This window comes from Eschrichtius robustus, chromosome 6 (assembly GCF_028021215.1).
Source record: "Eschrichtius robustus isolate mEscRob2 chromosome 6, mEscRob2.pri, whole genome shotgun sequence".
NCBI classification, from domain to species: Eukaryota; Metazoa; Chordata; class Mammalia; order Artiodactyla; family Eschrichtiidae; genus Eschrichtius; species Eschrichtius robustus.
Genome location: NC_090829.1, coordinates 16,595,865 through 16,618,975, shown reverse-complemented (window position 1 = coordinate 16,618,975; position 23,111 = coordinate 16,595,865). Strand labels below are relative to the sequence as shown.

The 23,111-nt window shown below is 50.5% G+C and overlaps 1 protein-coding gene across 4 annotated transcripts in view; it reads left to right on the top strand.

The window, feature by feature from the left end:
• The window catches only part of KY (kyphoscoliosis peptidase), a 44,766-nt gene that overhangs the window by 5,495 nt on the left and 16,160 nt on the right, over positions 1–23,111 (top strand). For 2 of the 4 annotated variants that reach the window (XM_068547318.1, XM_068547315.1), the window contains exons 3-7: positions 1,759–1,821; positions 12,397–12,471; positions 14,237–14,299; positions 17,470–17,552; positions 21,660–21,768. In XM_068547318.1, the coding sequence (XP_068403419.1) occupies positions 1,759–1,821; positions 12,397–12,471; positions 14,237–14,299; positions 17,470–17,552; positions 21,660–21,768 (393 nt within the window). Of the gene's footprint in view, positions 1–1,758; positions 1,822–12,396; positions 12,487–14,236; positions 14,300–17,469; positions 17,553–21,659; positions 21,769–23,111 lie in introns of all 4 variants that reach the window. The other 2 variants (XM_068547317.1, XM_068547316.1) reach the window with 2 other exon arrangements.

The following is a 23,111-nucleotide window of genomic DNA, read 5'->3' as shown; positions in this document are numbered from 1 at the left end:
GTAACCAGCAGGCTGCCCAGCCCTGGAAACTGGATGGCTTTCATCTGAGAAGGAAGCAGCTGATGGCTTGTGCTTGGTGGAGTGTGCACAAATGTGGCTGAACGTGGGGTTGGTCCAAAAGGGCACATGTCCCCCCCTCTTTCTGCGCTGTGCACTCCTTGGGCTGGGGCGTTGACAGGGTGGGGGGAGCCCATGTGCTCCAAACTTTTCCAAGCAGCAGGTGTTTGGGCTGAGCCACCAGCTTGCCCGGCAACGGGCTTCCCCTGCTGTGATTGGCTGCTTTCCTTGGTCCTGGCCGAAGTCTGCCTAGCAGCACAGGGACTAATGCCCCACAGCTACAGGGAAACCAACTGTGCAACCCTGACTATAAATAGCCCACTGCAGCTATGCCAGCCAATCATCCTCCTTGAGGATTCCCTTCCCAGATCCTATTTCTTCCATCAGCCAGCCGAGCAGAGATGCGGCCAGCTGTGCCCACAGGAGGCAGCTGCCCTGTCCTCGCCTGGGTCTGGCCTGGAGCTACAGCCCAGCATACTGCATCACCCTCGGTTGGCACACACAGCGGTCCTGGCCCTTGGCCAACCGACCGACCTCAGCCCGGGGTGGGGTTAAGGGTCCTGGCTGGGCCTGCTTATAGAGAAGGCTGGAGAGGATGGGCTTCCCAGGGCAAGACCCCACCAGGAGGATCACAAGTCCAGCCCAGCTCAGTGACCCACCCACTCACCCGCCTTGACTGGCTTCTGCCTGAGCCCAGGCACGGGAAACGCTGAGTGGCAGATCTGGTTGGGTACACAAGGGATGTCATATGAATGGAACCAGGTCAGGCCAGTGCCCCTGAGTGCTTGCACCAGGTCCAGGCACATGTGCCAGTGGTCACTTCCAGTGACAGGCCCAACAGCCTTTCTGCAGCCCAGTGGGAGGCCAGGGGAGAATATGGCAGTCCAGGGTGGTAGTGGCCCCTCCCCCACCCCTCTGAAGCAGAGGTTCAAGGGCAAGACCAGGCCACCACAGCAGCTGTAAAGGGAGAGATGGAGGGAAGGCGGTGCTTCCTGTAGGAGGGGCAGATAAGCCTGCGGGTTCCCCCTCCATGGCCTATGGCAGCAGCTGGGCATCTCTCCACAGCAGCGTGGCTCCACTAGGCTCTGAGGACAGCTTTGTGTCCCGGGACATGAATATCGCCAGTGCATGGAGAGCATTCACCCTGCAGAACGGGTGCCCTGCAAGTGTCTGTGAAACTGAACCAAACTGCAAGCACCCCAGCTCCTAGGCTAGAGTAGGCGGCAGGGTACTCCCCCATTTCTCTCAGAGGGAGGCAGGAGGCTGGAGACTTGGGTTCAAGCCCGGGGTCTCACCTGGCTCTGGGGTCTTTGGCAAAGTTAACCAGTCGAAGCTGCAGGCCCGTAATCAGGATAGGAGCCTCCCTGGCCGTTCCAAAGAAAGGTGTGGAGCTCAGCGGGGCATCCCTCTGCACTTTGGGAACTGGGCCCGGCTGCAGCAAAGTCAGGAGCTGTGGTCACTTAGCCCATGGGAGGCGTCCCCAGCTTCTCTAGAAAAACCCAGCCTCTGCCGGCACCTGCCGAGAGCGTGAGGCTGTGCGTACATGGGCTCCCGGTCACTTGCCTCTGCGTTCAGGTGTGCGGCTCTGCCGATTCACACGTGTTTAGGCCGAGCCTGGCAGCTCTCTCCTCCGCCCAGGGAAAAATCCACCCCACCGTGGGCCCAGTGGTCACTGCAGGTCCCTCTGTCTTCCTCAAATAGGAAACCTGGTGGAGAAGCAGCACCCCCAGCAGACCCAGGTCATCACCTCCTACGACAACCAAGGTAAGGTTCCGCCACTACCTGTGACCTCTCCTCCAGCTCCTGTGTGCCCGGATCCACTGTCCTGGCCAGAGACAGCAGGTGCAGAGCCCAGACTGTGGGGAGCGGGGGCCTCTCTGTCCTGGGTATGCTGCAGCACCCTTCCCCTCTCCCACATCCCATGGAAAACAGTGAGAGGCTGCATGTGTCATGGAACAGAGGAGCAACGTCCTCGGGCTCCAGCGTCCACGGCTGTCATCAGCGTCACCCTGGTTGTCATCACTGTACCTGACATTTGCTGAGTGCTAACTTCATGTCAGCCGCCCTGCCAGACCACGTACATGATCATTCTCATGTGAATTATGCCTCACAACAGTCGTATGTGATTGGTACTCTTACTATCTTCATTTCGCAGATGAGTGAGCTGAGGCTTAGAAAGGTTTTCTTTCGTCCAAGATCACATGGCCAGCAAGAGTCAGAGCAGGAGCGGCCTGACCCCCTCCCTGCCCACCCCCTGCGCCCCCCCAACCACCACCAGGGCCTCAGCTGTTACACTTCTCACAGCTCTGCTTCTCGCAGCCACCCTAGAAACCGGCCTCCCCCTCCCTACTGGCTCGCCGCGTGCAAGCCTTCCCTCCCACCGAGTCACAGCGGTTCCCTAGCCTCTCCTCCTGAGGCTGAGCCTTCCAGGGCCTTCCACCCAGGGACAAGTTTAACTCAGCAACGGGGAGTGAGAGGGCCCTTCCTCAAGAATCCTCACTTTGCCAGGACGGCTCCTGGGGGGTCAGGGAGGGCAGGCAAGGGCACCCCCGTGCGGACTCTGCAGTTGACTGGATCTGAGAGCACGACGGGGTAGAGACGGGTTGGCTCCGTAGCTACAGCTGGAGGAGAGGCCAGGTTACAGACCTCCACTGCCCCCCCCCTCACTAACCTCCCCTCCTGCCACCTCGGTTTTTCTGCTCAGGGCCTGGTGCCTGAGAGCTCTCATAGACTGAGCCCTAAGATGTCACCACTGGTGCTCTCAGCACTGATGTCCTAATCTATAAGGGTTACGTCCAGGGTGCGGTGCGGAAGGAGGAGGCCCTGCAGGATTCGGACGTCCTCGGGGAATTGCTCTCTGAGACACCGGCTAACCCACCATCCCCAGGGAAAGGCACTGGCAGGTAGTGAGGAAGGGCCTGTCAGCTCAAGTTCCCAGCAGGAGGTGGCCAGCTGTCCTTGCAATCTAGGTCAGTATCCATCTAGGGCAGAATTCCTGGGACTATGGCTCCAGGACAAACCCCAGGGCACTCCGTGGGCCCACGACGACCTGCTACCCCCCTGAGCACCGCGAGGACAAACCCAGGCCCCCTGCTTCTCTGGAATGACTAGCAGCGCAGCTCACCCCAAATAAGAGTAAGTGACACCTCACTAAAGTGAGAGTGGATTAGCAGCCACTTCTCTCGCTTGGCTCTGGCCACATCCCCGGTGGGGTCATGGTGTTATCCCTGCTTACAGAGGAGGAATCTGGGACCGGGGTTGCTGCAGTCCCCGAGTGGGGTGCTCCTGTCAGACCTGTGCGGCGGGACCAGGGGGATGGGGCCTGCCGCTCTCCAGAGCCTCACCTGGCACACCATACCCCGGCTCTCATGGGCCACTCACATGCCACCTCCCAGCATCTGAGGCTTCCAGAGGGCAGGAAGGAGGGTGGCCTTGGCATCCGACAAACAGGACAGGGTCCGTTGTAAGTTGGGATAGGATGGGACCCCCGGGTCTTAAGGGAGCCTGGACCACAGCGAGGGAGAGGCTGCCCTGCTCTGGGGCTGAGCCAGAGTCCACACTGACGGTGACCCGTCCATTCCACAAAAAGCAGCTCTGGATGCCGCCACTGGGGATCCATCAGAGAACAGACAAAGGCTCCTGTCCCCGTGGAGCTGACACCTAGCGAGGGAGACAGATGACCCTAACAAGAAAAATGCAAGGTGTCAGATAAGGCTAAGGGAGAAAATAAAGCAGGAAGGGGGATGGGGGGTGGTGCACATGGGTGTGGATTAGTTTCCTATGGCTGCTGTAACACATTATCACAAACTTGGTAACTTGACACAAATGTATTCTCTTTAACTGTTCTGAGACTACAAGTCCCAAGCCAGCCTCGCTGGGCTAATCAGTCTCTCGGTTGGCAGGCAGGTTCCTTTTGGAGGCTCTGGGTAAGAACCTTTTCCTTGACTCTGCCGGCTTCTAGAGGCTGCTGGCACTTGCCAACTTGTAGCTGCGTCACTCCAATCTCCACTTCCACTATGACATTGCCTTCTCTCCGTAAAGTAGATACATTCCCCTCTATTTTATAAGAATCCTGGTGATGACATCGGGCCCACCCGGATAATCCAGGATTGCCTTCCTATCACGAGATCCTTAAGCAAATCACATCTGCAGAGTCCCCTTTGCCATATAAGGTAACTTTCACAGGTTCCCAGAATTAGGACATGGATAGCTTTAAGGGCCATCATGCAGCTACCACAGGGAATGATTTAAAATAGAGTGATTGAGAAAGGCCTCCCTGGGAAGGTGACATCTGAGTAAGGGAGGCGGTAGAGCAGCGGGTCATGCGGCCTCCGGGGAAGAGCTCCCCGCAGAGGGACACCGGGTGTGGTAACTTCATGCAACAGGTGACAGAAAGATCACTGGAATCTTGGATCTTCATGCAGAAAAGGGCTTCGGAGGATTCATCTGCAATGGGTGTGTGCGTTGAATGAGAGGGGAACGATCACAGGAGCCCCAGTGACCTCAGGCCCCGAAAGTTATTCGTGACGAATCAGATTTGGGTTGAGGTCTCATCCTTCCAGGTCACCCACCCTCCTCCCCACGCAGACCCTCAGTGCCTTCTTGGATCATGCATGCACTAGGCTCCAATTGCCGTGTTTCCAGACTTGTGACATCCCTGTCGAGCTCCATTCTGCAGAAAGAATCATGAATGGCCCTGGGTTTTCAAGAGCCCAGTGGAAGCCAGGGTCAGTCAGGGCTGCAGGAGATGCCTTTCATCACCCCCTGACGGGTGCCCCTGAGGTCTTGGCCCTGAGCTCTGCACACTCTCTGTCATCCCACGACTAGAGCCACTGCAGTACCCGGTGCGGGATCTACAGAGCTGGACTGTCCCGGGTCATCATTCAGCTCGCTGTTCCTGGGATGTCAGAGCTTACGCTTCCTGCACTAAAGCTGACTGCCATACTCTGGGTAGAAACCTCTGTTGAACACCCAGCCAGGAGCTGTTTAAGGGTCGTTTTTTTAATAATTACAAATGCTTTAGCTGAGGTTTTCTTGGCAGGAAAAAATTCCAAGGCAGAGGATCCAGGTTGTAAAGGCAGCAGCCAGTTACAGAGAGCATTAAGGACCGCCTTAAGTCAATGACGGCAAACATCTGACGTGAATCCTGCAGCCTCCACACACTGATATACACCCACGTGTGTGTGTGCACACTCACACACACACATTCACATACACACGCACATACCTGACAATCTTTGCTAATTGATAAGCGCTCCAGGCAGCCACTTCCAATCAGTCAGAGTTAATGAACAACACGAAATCTGTTTGCCATCTCTGCATTAGGAATTCTGAGCAAATTAGGCCTTTAGACAAAGCCTGATTCAAACCCGCAGAGACCTGGAGATAAGCTCTCGAGTGGGAGGACTCTCCTGACGGGGTAGAAGGCAGGCCCAGGGCAGCAGGCCAGGGGATGGGCTTGGGCTTGCCTGCTGCATCTCCACGTCTGCGAGGGTGGGGAGACGGAAGCAGAGCCCGTAGCATCTGGGAAAAGGGCCTGGGAACCACTTCTCAGATGCAGCAGAAAATAATCGCTAATACACTTTTACTAAGACAGCCAGAGTTTCAGCTTCAGAAAATGCTGTCTGGGTGACAACTGGTAGAAATGGGGAGGGGTGCCATGAGAGAGCCAGCCAGGTGACCCGAAATCCCAGGAAGGGGCTACTTTGGGTTTAGATGTGACTAAGATTAATGCCATGGTATCTGACTGTACTTAGGGTTTAGATCTCACTTTAAATTGTGCTCCAAGTAATGCTCCACTCTTTATCATTGGAGATTGGCCAAATTAATTTTTTCCATAAATTAAGAGTTTTATTTGATACAGGAATGTTGTAGTCAGCAAACTCTTAGCACTTCACACCTTTAGGAAGCATGGGTACTGTGACCCTGCTCACCTGGGGACAGCATGCCCAGACCCAGGCCCGTGTGGAGCAGAGAAGCCTCCCGGAAGTGCTTTCACACACCTGTGAATGGGAGCGGGAATCACACTCCCACACCCATCAGGGAGGCGGGGAGGGGAGTGATGATCACCAGCACCACTTTGGGGCAGAGCCAGGAGTGGGCCTCAGGAGGATGCTGGACGTCAGCCCCTGTCCAAGAGGGGAGAGAGAAGAGGCAGTGCAGGGAGGAGGAGGGGATGAGAAACGGTGATGGGTGGAGCTTCCGGCCAGGGCGAGTTCCCAGTGGGAGACCACCTCAGCACCCACCTCGGAAGGGCTTAAAGAGTATTTTATTTTTCGGCTTGCTCATTCTCTGACAGAGCGACGTGGCTGGATTGGAGTGGTTGGAAGTACCCGGACGTTAGGAGAAGTTCAGGGAAGAGGTTTGTTGTTGAGCCCTAAACCAACAGGTGGGTCAGTTTTGCAGCTTCCCTGCACTTCTGGAGATTGTTGCAGCTCAGCATTTTCCAGATTTTGTTTGATAAAATAGTACTGGGTCAAGTAGACTTCTGCAGGACTTCTCAGAGCATTGTGTGTTGCAAACTACAAAAGGGGAGAAAGTGGGCATTTTTCTCACAAGGAATCTGGCAGCCAAGTACAGCTTGGCATCCACTTTGAAAACTGACTCCGAGTGTCTCTGGGGGAGAAAGTACAAAGGCAGAGGTGAGCCGGCTGTGCCTCGTGCATCGTGGGAAGACACACAGGCAGAGTTTGCTGCCCATGGCGATGGTACCCGATCCTGGGACCAGAGCTGAATGATGCTTTGAACTCTGAAATGCTTAACGTCTTGTCAAGTCGCAGGCTGATTTTCTTTGACAGTGAATGTGCTAGAAACTAGAAACTCAAAATGAATATTAACCCCTTTAAAGTAATCCCTCGGGAGGCCACATTGTATCTTTTAAAATTGTTTGAGAATTACCCTCTTTGGCATGCAGAACAAGTTCATGAGCTACACAAGAAAGTCAGTATTGTTATTCTGTGAAAATACATTTAACAGGCAAAGGGTTAAAAGAGCTCTTACAAAATCAACAGGGAAAAAATAACGCATCAATAGGAAAATAGGTGATTCACTAAATAAGATTTAAAATGACAAATAAGTATATGAAAAATACTACACTGAAAATTAAAGAAATACACAAAAACAATGAGATGTCATTGTTCATTGATAAAAATGTAAAGGATTAATAACAATCAAATGTCAGTGAGTGTATTGGTAATCTAGTTTTACATTACAAACCACCCCAAAACTCAGTGGCTTAAAACAATTACCAGCTTACAAGTCTACAGGTTGGCTGGATAGTCTCGTCTGAGCCACACCTGGCTGATCGCAGGTCTTGGCTGGGCTCGTTCATGTGTGTGGTCAGTGGGAGGGTTGGCAGGAGAGCAGCTGGTCTAGGGTGGCCTCACCTGAGATGGCTCTGCTCTGCTCCATGTGGTCTGTCATCCTCCAGGAGGCTAGCCTGGGTGCAGTCACACGGCAGTTGTGGCTGGAATCCCAAGAATGGAAGTGGCAGCTGCAAAGTCTCTAGGCCTAGGCTCCGAGCATGCACAGAATCACTTCTACCACATGCTAACTGGCCAGATCACATCATCAGGCTGGGCCAAATGTGAGGGAAGGAATGAAAGACCTCTTCTTAGGAAGAAGTACAAAGTATTGTGGCCAATCTTGCCATCAAACACAGCAAGGATGAGCAAAATAGGCATTCCCTTGCACTGTTGAGAGGATCGTAAACTTAAAATCATTCATGAGAAAAGTTTGCCAATATCTAACAAAAGCCTTAAAAATCTCCATACCTTTTGTTCCATGTTTAAGAATGTATTTGAAGGAATTGATTTGAAGAGTGTGCAAAGCAGTGTGTATCAGAATGTTCATCACATCATTGTTTAAATAGCAAAACATTCGGGAAATGTTAACTATCCAACAAAAAGGGATTGCTTATAATGATTATAAACCATTTATAGAATAGAGTATTATGCAGCCATTTAAAATGATGACTTGTGAAGATGACTTTATATTCACAGACATGTAAAGACTTAAGTGAAGAAAGCAGGATACAAAAAGCATGTTTATTATAATCCTGCTTTTCAGTGTCACCTTCTATTTTACATCTTTCTGTATCATACAAGTTTTTGTTTTGTTTTAATTCTGCTTTGACTTTGGTGTTTGGTTGGTATTTTAAATTTTTTATTTTAATTTAAATTAACATACAGTAAAATTGGATTTTCTGGTGTGGAGTTCTATGAGTTTTAACACATGCACAGATTCACGTCACCAACACCACAATCAGAATACAGGGAAGTTCTGTCACCCCAAAAAGTCTCTTGTGCAGACTCTTTGTAGTCACATCCTCCCATCATTCCTAAGAGAATTGTTGAGAAGTACAGCTTGATACGGATGTACCACAAGGTGTTTATCCATTCACCCATCAAAGGACATTTAGGTTGTTTCCAGTTTGGGGTGATTATGAATAGAACTTCTATAAACATTTGTGTATAAGTCTTTGTGTGAACATGAGTTTTCATTTCTCTGGGATAAAAGCCCAAAAGTGTAATTGTTGAGTCATATGTTAAGTACATGTTTTGTTTTATAAGAAACTGCCAAACTGCGGTATCATTTTACAATCCCACCTGCATATATGACCTTGTCAGCATATAGTATTGCCACTATTTTTTTTATTATTGGTCTTCTAATAGGTGTGATATCTCATTCTGCTTTCAATTTGAATTTTCCTAATGGCTAATCATGTTGAACAACAGCAAGACGTTGAACATCTTATTTGGTGATATATCTATTCTTTTACCCATTTTCTAATCGGATTGTCCTTGCACTTTTGTAAAAAATCAATTTGCCATATTTGCGTGGGTCTATTTCTTAACGCTGTTATGTTCCATTGAGCTATATTTCTATCCCTTTGCCAATATCACACTGTTGTGATTACTCTAGCTTTATAGTACATCTTTTTTTCCTTTTAAGTGATTTTAATTAATTTATTTATTTTTGGCTGCATTGGATCTTCATTGCTGCGCACCGGCTTTCGCTAGTTGCGGCGAGTGGGGGCTACTCTTCGTTGCGGCGTGCAGGTTTCTCATTGCATTGGCTTCTCTTGTTGCAGAGCACGGGCTCTAGGCGTGCGGGCTCAGTAGTTGTGACTCGCGGGCTCCAGAGCACAGGCTCAGCAGTTGTGGCGCACGGGCTTAGTTTCTCCGTGGCATGTGGGATCTTCCCGGACCAGGGATCGAACCCGTGTCCCCTGCATCGGCAGGCGGATTCTCATCCACTGTGCCACCAGGGAAGTCCTATAGTACATCTTAAAATCAGTTGGAGTCCTCTTAATTTTTTTTCAAAATTAGTTTGGTTATTCTAGTTGCTGTACCTTTCTATCAAAATTTTAGAATCATCTTGCCTATATCTACCATCTATAAAATTCCTCCAAGGAGTTTGATTGAAATTGCATTAAATTTATAGATGAATTTAGGGAGAATTGCCAACTTGACAATATTGAGACTTCCAGTTCAGAACATGATATGCTTCCCCACTTATTTTAGTCTTCTTTAATTCGTGTGATCATATTCTTTAGTTTTCAGCCTGGAGTTCCTGCACTTTCTTTTAGATTTATACTTAAGTATTTCATTTTTAGAGATATGAGAAATAGTAATTTTAAATTCAATTTCTAATAATTTATTTCCAATACAAATATAATTGATTTTAGGGTGCTGACCTTGTATCCTGTGACCATGCTAAACTTACTTTTTAGTTCTAGGAAATTCTTTTGTAGATTATTTGGGATTTTTCTTTGTAGACAGACATGTCATCTGTGAATAGAAGAGTTTTATTTCTTCCATTCTGATCTATATGACTTTTATTTCTTTCTCTTGTCCTATTTCACTGAGTAGGACTTTCAGTACAATGTTTATTAGGAACAGTGAGAGTGGCCATCCTTGCCTTATTCCCAGTCCTAGGGGGAGAGCATTCCAGTTTTCACTATTAAATACGCTCTTAGCTCTGAGTTTTTGGTAGATGCCCTTTTTCAGATTAAGAAGTTCCCTTCTATTCCTAGCTTCTTGGGAGGTTTTGTTGAATGGATGTTAAATTTTGTCAAATGCTTTTTCTGCATCAGTTGATATGATCATGTGGGTTTTCTTATTTAGCCTGCTAATTCGGTGAATTACATTCATTGATTTTCAAATATTGAATTAGCCTTGCATTCCCAAAGTAAACCACAGTTGGTTGTGGTATGTTATTCTTTTACTATATTGCTGGATTTATTTTTCTAATATTTTGTTGAGGATTTTTATGTTTATGTCCATAACGGATATTGGTCTGTAATATTCTTTTCTTATACTGTCTTTGTCTGGTTTTGGTATCATAAAATGGATATAAATTATTCGATACTCTTCTGTTTTCTGAAGGATCTTGTGAAAAATTGTCATTGGTGTTATTTCTTTTTAAATTTTGTTAGAACTTGCCAATGAAACCATCTGGGCCTGGTTTTTGTTTGCTTGTTTGTTTTTGGAAAATTTTGAACTACAAGTTTAGTTTTAAAAATACATATAGGAAAATTCAGGTTATCTACTCATTGGGTGAGTTTTGGTAGTTTGTAACTTTCAAGGAATTTGTTCACTTCATTTTAGTTGCAGAATTTCTCTTCATAGAGTTATTTGTACTATTACCTTATTATTATTTTAACATATATGGGGTCTGTAGTGATATCACTCATTTCATTCCTGATATTGGTGTCTTGATTCCTGATTTGTGTCTTACCTCTTTTTTATTTGGTCACTCTGGTTAGAGTTTTATCTACTTTACTGATCTTTTCAAAGAACCAGCTCTTGGTTTTGTGGATTATTCTATCATTATTTCTTCAAATATTTTTTTCTGCACCACACTATTTCTCCTCTCTTTGTGGGATCTCGGTGACATGAATGTTAGATCTTCAGGCATTGTCACACAAGTTCCTGAGGCTCTGTTCACTGTTTCTCTCTGTTTTTCTTCAATAATTCCTATTGATCTATGTTCAAGTTCACTGACTCTTTGCTTTGTCATCTCTATTTTGCTATTGAGCATATCCAGATAATTTTTTAAACGACTATATTTTTCAGTTCTAAAATTGTTATTTCTTTCTTCTTTATGTCTTCTACATTTTGCTGATACTTTGTATCTTTCCATTTATTTTAAACTATTTGCCCTCACTTTTTAGAGCATGGTTATCACGGCTCTTTCAAAGTCTTTGTCTGATAATTCCAAAATCTGTGTCATCATGGGGTTAGCATCTGTTGATTTTCTTTTCCTTTTTAAGTTGATATTTTCTAGGGTTTCTCTATACTGAGTAATTTGGGATTGTAGCCTTTGCAATGCTATGCAGATCTGCCCCGCACATGCACCACCCAGCAGCCAGTCTGGGCATTGGTCTACCCCCTCGTTTAGTTCTCAAAGACTGTGATATGATGCTTAGGATGAGATCAAAGCAGGCACAACATGAATGAGGTCCATCCATGCAGAGGTGGCCACAGGAGTTCATCCATAGCTTCATGGAATTGCTTTCTTGAGCTCCCTCCTCTTTATGACCCACTTCCCAGTCCTCTGGCCCAAAAACTGGGGTTTTAGTTTCCCCACTCTTCTGGGTAGTTCTCACAATTCTGCCTGCATCTGGAACCAATCAGCAGAGAACAAAGAGAGAAAAAAAATCAATGAGTATTTTCCCCCACACTCTTGGGAATCATAGCTTCACTGGTACCTCCCCTCAAAGACTTAGATGCCTGCCGGGCCACCAAACTCACTGCTGCACTGATACCAGCAGAATTTCTCTGGGTGCTGAGTCAGGAGATAATGAAAAAAAGGGGTAAAAAACAACAGGGGATTTCCCCCACTCTGACTCTTAGTGTTTCCCTTTCTCACTCCACAGACCAAAAGAAAGGGCTTCTCTTAGAGCACTTTTTCTCTGCATCCGTTGTGCACTGCTGGGTTTGGGACTGGCTTTGAGTCCAGTCTAGGTAATACCATTGGGGGTGGGGAATGGTCAACTCTGCCAATTTGATGATGCTTTAAATTCTAATCTTCTTTCCCAATTTGCCTATCATTTACTTTGCGGAGTCCTCAAATAGTTAGCCCATGCATTCTTTCCAATGCCTACAGTTGCACTCGGTGGGAGAGACAGGGTAGAATTTGTTTACTCCATCTCGCCCAGATCTGGAAACTGTCTGCTTATTTCTTGGTTTTTGGTTTTGTAAACAAAAATTATTTGCATATTCAAAAGAAAGCTCTAAAACCAATTGTGTTTTATTGATCAAACATCTGTCATGAGACATTGCACCCTTTCCTGGCAGCGTCTGGCTGAGAATATCACCTCCTATTCCTTTGCAGGGACACAGCTGACTGTGGAGGTCCACCCTCAGGATGCCATGCCCCAACTGCTCAAGAAGTTCTCCTTGGCTAAACGTACGTACGTACAGGGCTACTCATGTGTGGAGGGCTGGCAGGGAGGATTGAGGGTAGCTGGAAGGGCCAGAGCTCAGCCTGGACACCTTCTTGGGGAAGGAGAGGAGTGACCTGGGCCTACACGCTGGGAAGAGGCAGAGACAGGACAGCTTCATCCTGGGGCACTCTCTTCTCCACACTCAACAACCCCTGTTCTTAAGTCTCTGCCATTAGGTGTGGGTAACACAAGGCATTTAGCTAAAGATGAATTTCATCACAAGAGTGCTGTTGTTTTTAGACACCATTTATTGACTGCCTGAAAAGTGACATGCACAGTGCTAAGCACTGTACACTCAATAAGCTTTTAACTCTTTGATATGCACCAGTATTATCCCCACCTTTCAGATCAGCAAAGGCTCAGAGAGGTGAAATAACTGCCAGTCACCCAGTTAGGAAGCGGATCAGAACCCAGGTCCTAATGAAGTCTGTACCCTTAACCACCATACCTGGCTGCCTTCTATGCTGTGCGCACAGGCCCAACCCAGGCCCACGATGTCTCCTCTGCTCCCTTCTTTGTCCTCTCCCTGCATCTGTCCATCCTGTGGGTAAACAGGGGCCTGGGGAAATGCTGGCCAAGGAACGGAGGCTGCAGAACAGCCAAGGCTGAGTTTCATGAAGTGAACCTTCATGTCCTCTCATAGGGGGGGCCGAGGCAGCTCCTCCAAGGCTGCCTGGTCCTGCAGCCCTCAGCAGCCAGGCCCTCGGAAGGGCAGGCAGGTGTAGAGAGGTCAGGCCCTGGGAGTTGACTGGCTGGGTTCAGATCCCAGCTGTGTGACCTCAGGCAAGTGGCTTAACCTCTATTTTGGACTCAATTTCCTCATGTATAAAAGGAGGAAAATAATTCAACATCCCTCATAGGATTGTCATGAGGTTAAATGAGATAGTCAATAATGCACAAGCCAGGTATAGTAAGTACACAAAAAATCTGGCTACTATTTTGAACCCCCATCACTCTATCAAAGAATGTAGGTGGAAACAAAATGTGGGTGTAAGAAAGACAAGGCCCACTGTTTCTCAGAGTGGCCTATGTACATTTGCAAACTTCTGTACATTTGAAGGCCTACAGTGGCCTTCAAGGGCAGAGAAAAAGTTGCCTTGGCATCCCCACCTCTGGCTCCTCCTGGTCCCATCAGGGACCCACATCTTCCTGACCTGGCTTCAAATCAGCAGGAAATTCTCTCCTGTTGCCTGTGGAGTCTAATAACAATTGCTGACCATTCTGCCTTAACAGTCCTGGATTTATAGGATTTGGTTGTCCTTGAACCTTCCCGAGGAATAATTCCCCTCTCCCCCCTTTCATGAACTGCCCATGGTCAGTTCTTGTCCTGGGGTCATCTGGTAGTGAATTCACTGGTGCTCTCAGGATCCCCAGCTGTGGTCCACGATGGCAGGAGCGTCCAGAGGAGGGAGGAACGCGGAGCTCCAGGCAGGCCCACTGAATAATCGCAAGGCTTGATGCCCAAGCAAATTCTCCCTCTGCTCACAGACTGCACTTCTCTTTCTTGTCATCCCCTCACTGGCTCCCAGTCCTCCCTATTCCTCAGCAGGAAGCCCAGGGCAATCCCAGCAGCAATTCCGTGGTGGGTGGGGATGGGAGCAAGAAGACTGTGAGAGGGAGAGTGAAGAGGAGAGGTCAGAAACAAGGACACCCACACAGAGAATCATCTGTGCTTGCATTTCTATTTCTTCTGAAGTGTCTCTACTTCTGACCTTTGGGATATTGTAGGTTTCCAAGGCGATAAAAATGGAAACACAAGACCCCGGCAGCCTGGAGGGAAAGATGCCCATGGTAAGTTGCGGGGCCTTCTTTGGAGCCATTCTCTGAGACGGTAAGTTGGTTTAGCCTCATGAGCCAATCTGCGGTCACTTGGAAATGGCTCCCTGGAGCACTGTGCCTGGAGTCTGGGGCCACCTCTGGGCTCAGGGGACAGGAGTATCATGATTGATTGGCAACGTCTGCCATGGACACAGGTAGAGAAGTAAAAAGCTCACACACTAGATGCGATCCCAAAGCTAAAGCATAAACCCCACCAGTAACAAGGCAGCCCATTATGGGAAACATTAAAAACAGAATTCAGAATTGTATTAACTTTAAATGGAATGCCAAGCATCTGTACGGAGGGAGGCATGTGAATGAGCAGAGTGGGGCAGAGGAAGAAATCCCGAATGGGTAATAGACGGCCTGGGTTCGAATCCGGCTTTTGGTCGTCACTCACCTTCCCTGGGCCTCAGTTTCCCCCTCAGTAGACCAGATGGCATCTAAGGTTTAGTACAGTTTGGTACTTCTTCCCATTGTTTTGCTTTAAAATTAGAATAACTTAGTTAATGCCACTGGTATTTTAAATGTATTTATGCAAAATCATATTCAAATATTATATAATCTGCTCAGAAAGTAAATTTAATGAGGCATAAATCATTATGGATATTCTTAATGTTCAGATATTGTAGAATGGAACCAAGAAAGGGTAAAACTAATAATAGGGTTTTTCAGTCCCATTTTAGAAACACCATCCTTCTTTGAAATGGGGGCGGGGAGACCTCATTTGCAGAGCTGACGCTTGTTAAATGTGTAAGTCCACTTCATATCCACTTAGGTCACCGTGACGGCCCTTGTCAGAGGATGGCAGGAGCCAGAGTCCGTGGGGGGAAGAGGGCACCAAGAAGGGGGGAAGCTTGGCAGGGCCTGTTGCCGTGTCTCCCCTCCCTTCTGAGGGTCTGGCTGGACAAGGGCCGCATGGTAGACCACCCAGGATAGGCCCTGAGGTGATCTGAGTGATGGAGGCGAGAAATCCCAGCTCTGGCACCAGACAGTCACTGAGCCGCGATGGCGCTGGGCTTCTAGGGAGCGCCAGGGTAAGACTGTACAGGACAGAAGGCTGGGGGCAGGGGCACGTCCAGGGAATCCTGGTGCTTATTAGAGGAGCAGAAAATAAAGAAAGAAAATGCTAGGTTGCTGGGCGAGGCCACAGCCTCACTGTAGAGTTTGCACAGCCTGCCTGCCCACCACGCACCCTGTCCCCTCTGAGGAGAGGAACAGCCTCGGATCCTGGATGTGTCAGAGGTCACAGGGACCAGCACCACTCTTTGCCCCGCACCCTCCTCCCCCCCCCCGCCTCCCCCCCACGAGGACTCCTGCAGGGCATCAGCAGGGACCGAGGGAGCAGAGAGAGGGGGCCAAATCCAGTCTGAGGCTGAGAAGGGAGAAGGCCTGGGTCCTAACAGGAAGGGACCCACAGCAGTGGGGAAGTGCAGAAGGACCCGTGTGGCCTGCTCCTGACAGCTGAACTTGACTGGAGGCTGGGAGCTCCTCTGTGACCAAACGTTGACCAGCTCCCTGACCAGCTGGCACTGCCTGACCTCCAGTGCTGGCCCAGAGAGGGTCGTGGAGCAGCTCCAGCCAGCGCTGGTGGCGTCCCCACCCTCTCAGCACACCTCTCAGTTCTATAGCACCAAGGAAACGACTGTATCCATCTCGGTGGGAATGGCGGCACTCTCCAAAATGCTGTCTCCCGCTGTTCTACATTCTGACTTACAGCCCTGGTTCTGGCTATGCAGCCTCTACACTTGCTGTTCTGGTCTTCCTGTAGCTCACGCAGTTACTTAAAGACATTTAATAAATTATTTTTCTGCTTAAACTGAAAAAAAAAAAAGGACTCTCAGAGTCCACGAGGGTTGTGTGGGTACACGCAGGCGCAGCCCCGCACCGGGCACAGGGGCTTCTCACCCCTGCTCTGCGCTTGCCTGCAAAGGACCCTCACCCTGCACCCTCCCAGGGAGAAGAGTGCTGACCTTACCACGTGATCCACCGTCTCTTTCACTCCCCCAGGTGCCCCGTAGATTGCGCCTGAGGCTGGGCTGCTGGCTTTAGCACTACTGCCCAGTCACCGGAGGGGGAGGTCACCGGACTAGACCCCAGGCCTTGTGCAGCCCCACCAGGCACTTTCCCATGTTACTCTGCTCTTCCCAGGCTTTCTGTCATGTCCTGGGGTCCCACCAGCACCCCTTACTCACCCGGAGGTTCCTGACATGGCAGGCTGAGAGCTGATCCACTGGAGTCAGGGGATCAGTGCCACTTTGGCCGCATCCGCCTCTCACCCCCGCCCTGTCCTCCTATCCAGCTTGCCTGATTTTGGTCAGCCTGGCTCAGAGGGCCTTGAATAAGAAAGACCCAGCCAGAGCCCAGGCTCTTCTCCGGGCTGGGACAGGGGTTTGCTGCCCGTCCATGCATGGGTTGGTCTGACCACTGGTCAGTCAGCCCTGCAGCAGCTGCCTGGGGCTGTCCTGTGTCCTGGCCTCCTCTGAGAAAAGCTGTGTGTAGAAGAGTGACTCTGAGGCCCAGCTTCCCTCAGGGGCCCCCCACTGTACTTTGGGCACCTGTTGTCAGAACTCTTAACTTTCTTGGGGTACAAGTGGTCAGTCTCCAGCTAACCATGGGCAAGGGAAGAAGCCTGTCTGGGTGCCAAACGCACCTCACCCTATGGAGGCCCAGGTGGCCCAGGACCATCATGCCCTCTCCCACAGCCGGGTGCCCTTCAGACTCCCCTGGGCACCGTGGCCAGGACATCAGTGGCGAGCGGCACTGCCTGGAAGCTTCCCACAGAGCATTCATTCCTGGAAGAGCTAGCAGGGAATCTGCAGGAAACTGTGGGGTGGGGAGAAGGGATTCTGTCATCAGTCCGTCTGGGGCTGCTGAATTCGTTGAGGTGCAATCCATCACTCTCTTTACTGCTGACCTCTGGGGTCTGCTTACTGTCCCTGTGAGTCTCCCAGAGGACCAGAGGAGTTACCACGGTTCCCAAACCAGCTGGACCGAGGAACCCTTCTAAACTATTGAGAGTTGCAGTCTGGGAATCATGTTGAAGGTCAGGCAGTCACAGCTCCTCAAAAAGACAGGGAGCCCTGGGCCAGGCAGTCCTGTTGGCCAGTCTCAGCCCCTGACCAACCTCCTTGTGTTTCCAGCCTACCCCTGGGATCGCTCCAGCCTGAAATCCATGCCCCTGGACCTGCGGCAGTTTGAGAAACTGGACACCTATGCCTCACAGGTAGGAGAGCCGGGCCCTCTGCCGGCGATGGCCACCCCCACAAGGCGGCTTGGAGTTTCACAAGCCAGAGAGGCAAAGGCTCTCCCCAGACCCCTCCTGAGTGTATCCTGAGTCCCTTGGATGGACAGTACGGAGCGCCTTTCCACAGCGTGTGGGAGGGGGACAGAAGGCCCCCGGACAGAGGCCATTTCACCCTCCCACCCTACCCACAGTCCTGATGCTTTCACCCCAGGCTACACACCCCGCGCCGCCCCGTTGGCAGGTGCCTCCGGCCAGCCCTGTCCCATCCTCCCCTGCCCATTGGGGCACTGCTGCTGCTGAGCCCGGCCAGCCCCAGCCCATGAAGGAAGGGACGTGAGGATGGGGGGAGGACCACAGATGCAGATGGCCAGCACCCACATGACCACAGCAGTCCTCACCCCTGAACACGTGGGCGGCTGAGCTCCCACACCTCTGGGCCTGGGCACATCTGGGGCGGGTGTGGGGAGGGGCAGCTACAAGAGGTGATGCCCTAGGGACACACTGGGGTCCTGGGAGCCGGGAAGGAGCCATACCACAGAGAGTCTGATTGGAGCAGCTAAGGAGCTGGGCCCATTGCTAAGGTCAGAGTGAGCAATCCTAGGCCGATAAGCCGGGAGATCGTCTACAGTCTTAGGAAAACCACCCTGGGGTTGGCACATAGTGGACACTCAGGAGCCTTGTTTGCTGAACTGATGAGTGATGATAGGAGCTCGGATCAGAGAGTCTGATTCAAGGCAGGGACACCAGTAGGGGGTGTCCAGCTGTCCTGGCAGGAGGAGGCATCCTTGGATGAAGCGGGGACACTGAGAACGGAGAGGAGCTGGAAGCAGAGGGGAAGGACCTCTCCCCAGTGTGTGTGCAGAGAGGCAAAGGCGGGGCAGGGCTTGCCCAGTCACTGCCTGAGTGGTGGAGGGCAGGCAGAGTAGCTCCTCGGCACGTGGAGCGAAGGGGCAGGAGCATGTGTCGGGGGGTGACGGTTTGTGTGGGATGCAGTGGGCTCTAGTGCCTGTGGAGATGACCCCTGGGCAGCTGGATAGCCGAGCCTGGGGCTGTATCTAGCCTGGAGAGGTCTGGGCCAGAAACCCTGCTTTGGGAGCTGTCAGATTCAGCTAAGAGCTGAAGCCATAGGGAGGGTGCCGTCTTGGGGAAGGCAGCGCCAGGAGCCACCTGAGGCCGGGCGAGACCAGGAAGGGTCAGTGTTCTAGAAGGTGCAGGCTTGGTTCACTCTGGCCTGGCGAGGCTAGACAGGCTCCCTTCCACTGCTCAGCACTGAGGCCCTTCGTACTTCCAGGGGGGCAGCTCAGAGGAGGTTGAAGGCCTCGGCCAGGCTCCGGCAGGCTGAAGGGCAAATGGAGGTTGAAGGGGGAGGGAGTGGAGGGAAGACCCCACAGGAGCCTGGCAAGGAAGGGAGACTAGATGTGGGCAGTCCTGAGAGAGAGACTGGGGGGTGTTTTGAAGAGACACGGCAGACAGGAGAGGCTGGGGCCGCCAGGACAGGGAGGAGGAGGTGAGGACACGGCCGAGCGAGGACAGTGCCTGAGGAAGGAAGCACAGGCTTTGCCAAGGCAGGCGGCCGGGCTCCGAGGCCGGCAGAGAGCCCAGTTGAGCAGGAGGAGGGCTCGTTGGTAAGGAAGTCTTGCCTGGGCCTTGTTGAGTCCGAGGCCAGGTCATCTGCGAGAGTGAGGGGAGGGAAGGGGGGGCGTCCAGAGTCTGTGCAGGGTGGGATATGTTGTCATGGCTGCCAGAAGGGATGGACAGGCTGCTGGACAGGCTCAGAGAGCAGTGAGTGGGGACCAAAGGACCAGAAGCCATAGAACCAAAGCTGGGGATTAAGTCAGGAGTCAGCCAGGCTGTAATGTGGGCCTGCAATGTGTGCTTCTAGGCCCTGGGAGAGAGACAAAGACAGGACTGTGGTGTTGGAGCAGCTGGGCGAGGGGGGACGCGGAGGGGCCTGGCGGTCTCCCTGTGCTCAAAGGGTGGGTGCTGGAGCTCCCGGGTGAGCGGCGGAACCGTCCCAGGGGAGAACAGGTCAGGAGGACCTAGGGTGGGAGCTGACTGAGGCATGGGCAACCATTGCAGAGGTAAGCGCACAGGTGCCCCTGCTTCTCTAGAAAGAGTGAGCATGGCCAGGGCTGCCTTTCCAGCAACCCCAGCCCTGTTTCCTCCTGAGGATCCCTGCAGAAAACCTAACTTGCTCTTTTTTTATATATTATGGTAAAATATATGCCATATAATTTGCCATTTGAATCGTTTTTAAGTGTACAATTCAGTGACATCAATTACATTCCCAATGTTGTACAACCATCACCACTGTCTACTTCCAAAATCACCCCAAGCAGAAACTTTGTACCTGTTAAGCAATAACTCCCCATTCTCCCTCCTCCCAGCCCCTGGTAACCTCTAATTTATTTACTGTCTCTATGAATTTGTCTAGTCTAGATATTTCATATAAGTAAGAATCATACACTGTGTCTTTTTGTGTCTGACTTGTTTCACTTAGCATTGTGTTTTCAAGGTTCATCCATGTTGTAACATCTCTGAGAACATCATTCCTTTTAATGGATGAGTAATATTTCACTGCATGGATATACCACATTTTGTTTATCCATTCATCTGTGATGGGCACTTGCATTGTTTCTACCTTTTGGCTATTGTGAATGTTGCCCCATGAACATTGGTGAACAGGTATCTGAGTATCTGTCTGCAGTTCTTTTGGGTATATACTTAGGAGTAGAATTGCTGGGTCATATGGTAATCCCATGTTGAAATTTTTGAGGAACTGCCAAATTGTTTCCCACAGCAGCTGCACCGTTTTACATTCCCACCAGCAATGTACAAGGGTTCTAATTTCTTCAAATTTTGCCAATTTTTTTATGATTGCCTTTTTTTTTTTTTTTAAACTATAGCTATCCTAGTGGGTATGAAATAGTATCTCACTGTGGTTTTGATTTGCATTTCCCTAGTGACTAATGACGTTGAACATCTTTTCATGTGTTTATTGGCCATTTATACATTTTTGGAGAAATGTATATTCAAGTCCTTGGCCCATTTTAAAATTGGGTTGTCTTTTTGTTGTTGAATTATAAGGGTTCTTTATATATTCTGGATATTAAACCCTTATCAGGTATATGATTTGCAAATATTTTCTTCCATTCTATAAGTTATGTTCTCATTTTCTTAATACTGTCCTTTGATGCACAGAAGATTTTTATTGTTATGAAGCCAAATTAATCTATTTTTTCTTTTATGTCTTGTGCTTTTGGTATCATATCTAAGAATCCATTGCCAAATCCAAGGTCACAGTGATTTACCCCTGTGTTTTCTTCTAAGAGTTTTATGGTTTAAGTTCTTATATTTAGGTCATTGATTATTTTTGAGTTAATTTTTATATATGGTATAATGTAGGGGTCCAACTTCCTTCTTTTGCATATGGATATCCAGTTGCCAGGTACCATCTATTAAAGAGACTATTCTTTCCCCATTGAATGGACCTGACACCCTGGTCAAAAGTCAGTTAGCCATAGACGTATGAGTTTATTTCTAGACTCCATTCTGTTTCATTAGTCTATATAACCCTTATGTCGATATCACACTGTTGTGATTTCTGTAACTTTAAGTACGTTTGAAATCCAGAAATCTGTGTCCTCCAACTTTGTTCATCTTTTTTCAAAATCGTTTTGGCTATTCCAGGCCCCTTAGAATTCCATATGAATTTGAGGACTGGTTTTTCCATTTTTGCAAAAAACGGCTGTTGGACTTTTATAGGGATTGTGCTAAATCTGTCGATTGCTTTGGGTAGTGTTGACCATGACTAGGCGCTGCTACAGCGCCCAGATGGCCACTTGGCTGGCCCAGGAGCTGCAGAGAGAAGATGTGATGGCTCTAGGGCCAGTGGTTCAGCTGGTCAGCACTGCCCGCCGTGTCCAGCCCTGCATCAAGGTTGCCCTAAGCCCAGCCTTTGAGCCTCTGGGCCTCTCCTCCTTCTCTGCCCAGAGGAAGGGCAGTGCTGGCTGCAGGTGGCAAGACACCGGGCTCCCCACAGCCCTCGTCTGGGCCCTGATGTGGCACACCCCTCCCACTTCCCAGGTGACAGTCAAGAGCGGCCTGGACACGCTGGTGAGCGACCTGCTCCAAGAGGCCCACAGTGACCTGGAGAGGGTCCGCGCCATCTGGATCTGGATCTGCCACCACATAGGTAGGCCTGCCTGTGGGGCCACTGGCTCTGGGACCCTGTTCCCAGAGGAACGTCTCTGGGCTTGACTCCATCACCCATGTGTGTGGAGGAAGAGGGAAGGTGGAGGAGAGGGGCTCTCATATGGCTGGGTTCAATAACCAAGGTTAACTCACTGTGTGCTAGCAGTCTCCATGAAGGGTGCATGGGCGGGGATCCCACGTGGCCCACTGCCCACAGCCAGAGCTGAGGCCCCTCACCCAGCGGCAGCCTTCCCTCAGTCCTGCCTTCCTGGGCGACCTGCTCCACAGAGATGAGAACCCAGGGCAGAAGGTCGTCTCCAAGAAGGAGGAGGCTGGGGAAGAGCCATAGCTATTTGAAAAGTTACTGCAACACCAGAGGTTTCTCAAAACACCCGCGCCAGGAAGGGTGGGCAACCCTCTCCCGGCTCCCTGCTCCCACAGTGGGGGCCTCGGCCGCTGCTCTCAGCCCAGTCTCCCGGTTCTCAGAGCCAGCCCAGGGGACCTGGGCCTGTGCAGCTGCCCACAGCTCTGCATGGGACAGCCTTGAGAGTCTGACCAGCTCAAGCCAAGCCCACAGGCAGCTGCTAAGGGGAAGCTGGATGCCGCACCCCGCAGTCTATGGAGGAGCTGGCTGGTGGGACGGACTTCTAGTGACTTCCCTGTGACATAGAGACCAGCAGTGCTTCCCTGACCTGCTGCCACTGGGCTTTCTCTTTGTCCTCCCAGAGCAGCAGTTAGGGATGCAGCTTAGAGGATGAACTCGCCTGACACAGGTAGGGCATCTGCCATAGGACCTGAGGAGCCACCTCCTCCAACTCCAACCCCGGCACGCAGCCTGGGCTTTAAGGGGACAGGATGGGAAACAGAACATCCGTCAGGACTTTGTTTGCTGCCCCCCCCACCCCACCCCCTCACACACACACAAACACACACACACACCACACACACACACACCACACACACACACACCCGACATACACACACACACCCCACACACCCCCCCCACACACACACAAACACACACCACACACACACACACCCGACATACACACACACCCCCACACACACAAACCACCCCACCCCACATGCACACATGCACACACACACACACACACACACACATCCACACACACCACACATGCACACACCCACACACACACCCCGCACACACACCCACACACAGCCCACACCACCCCACACACGCACGTGCACAAACACACACACACACGCCAAAAACACGCACATCCACCCACACACACACACCACACACACACACCCAACATACACACACACACAAACACACACCACACACACACACCCGACATACACACACACCCCACACAC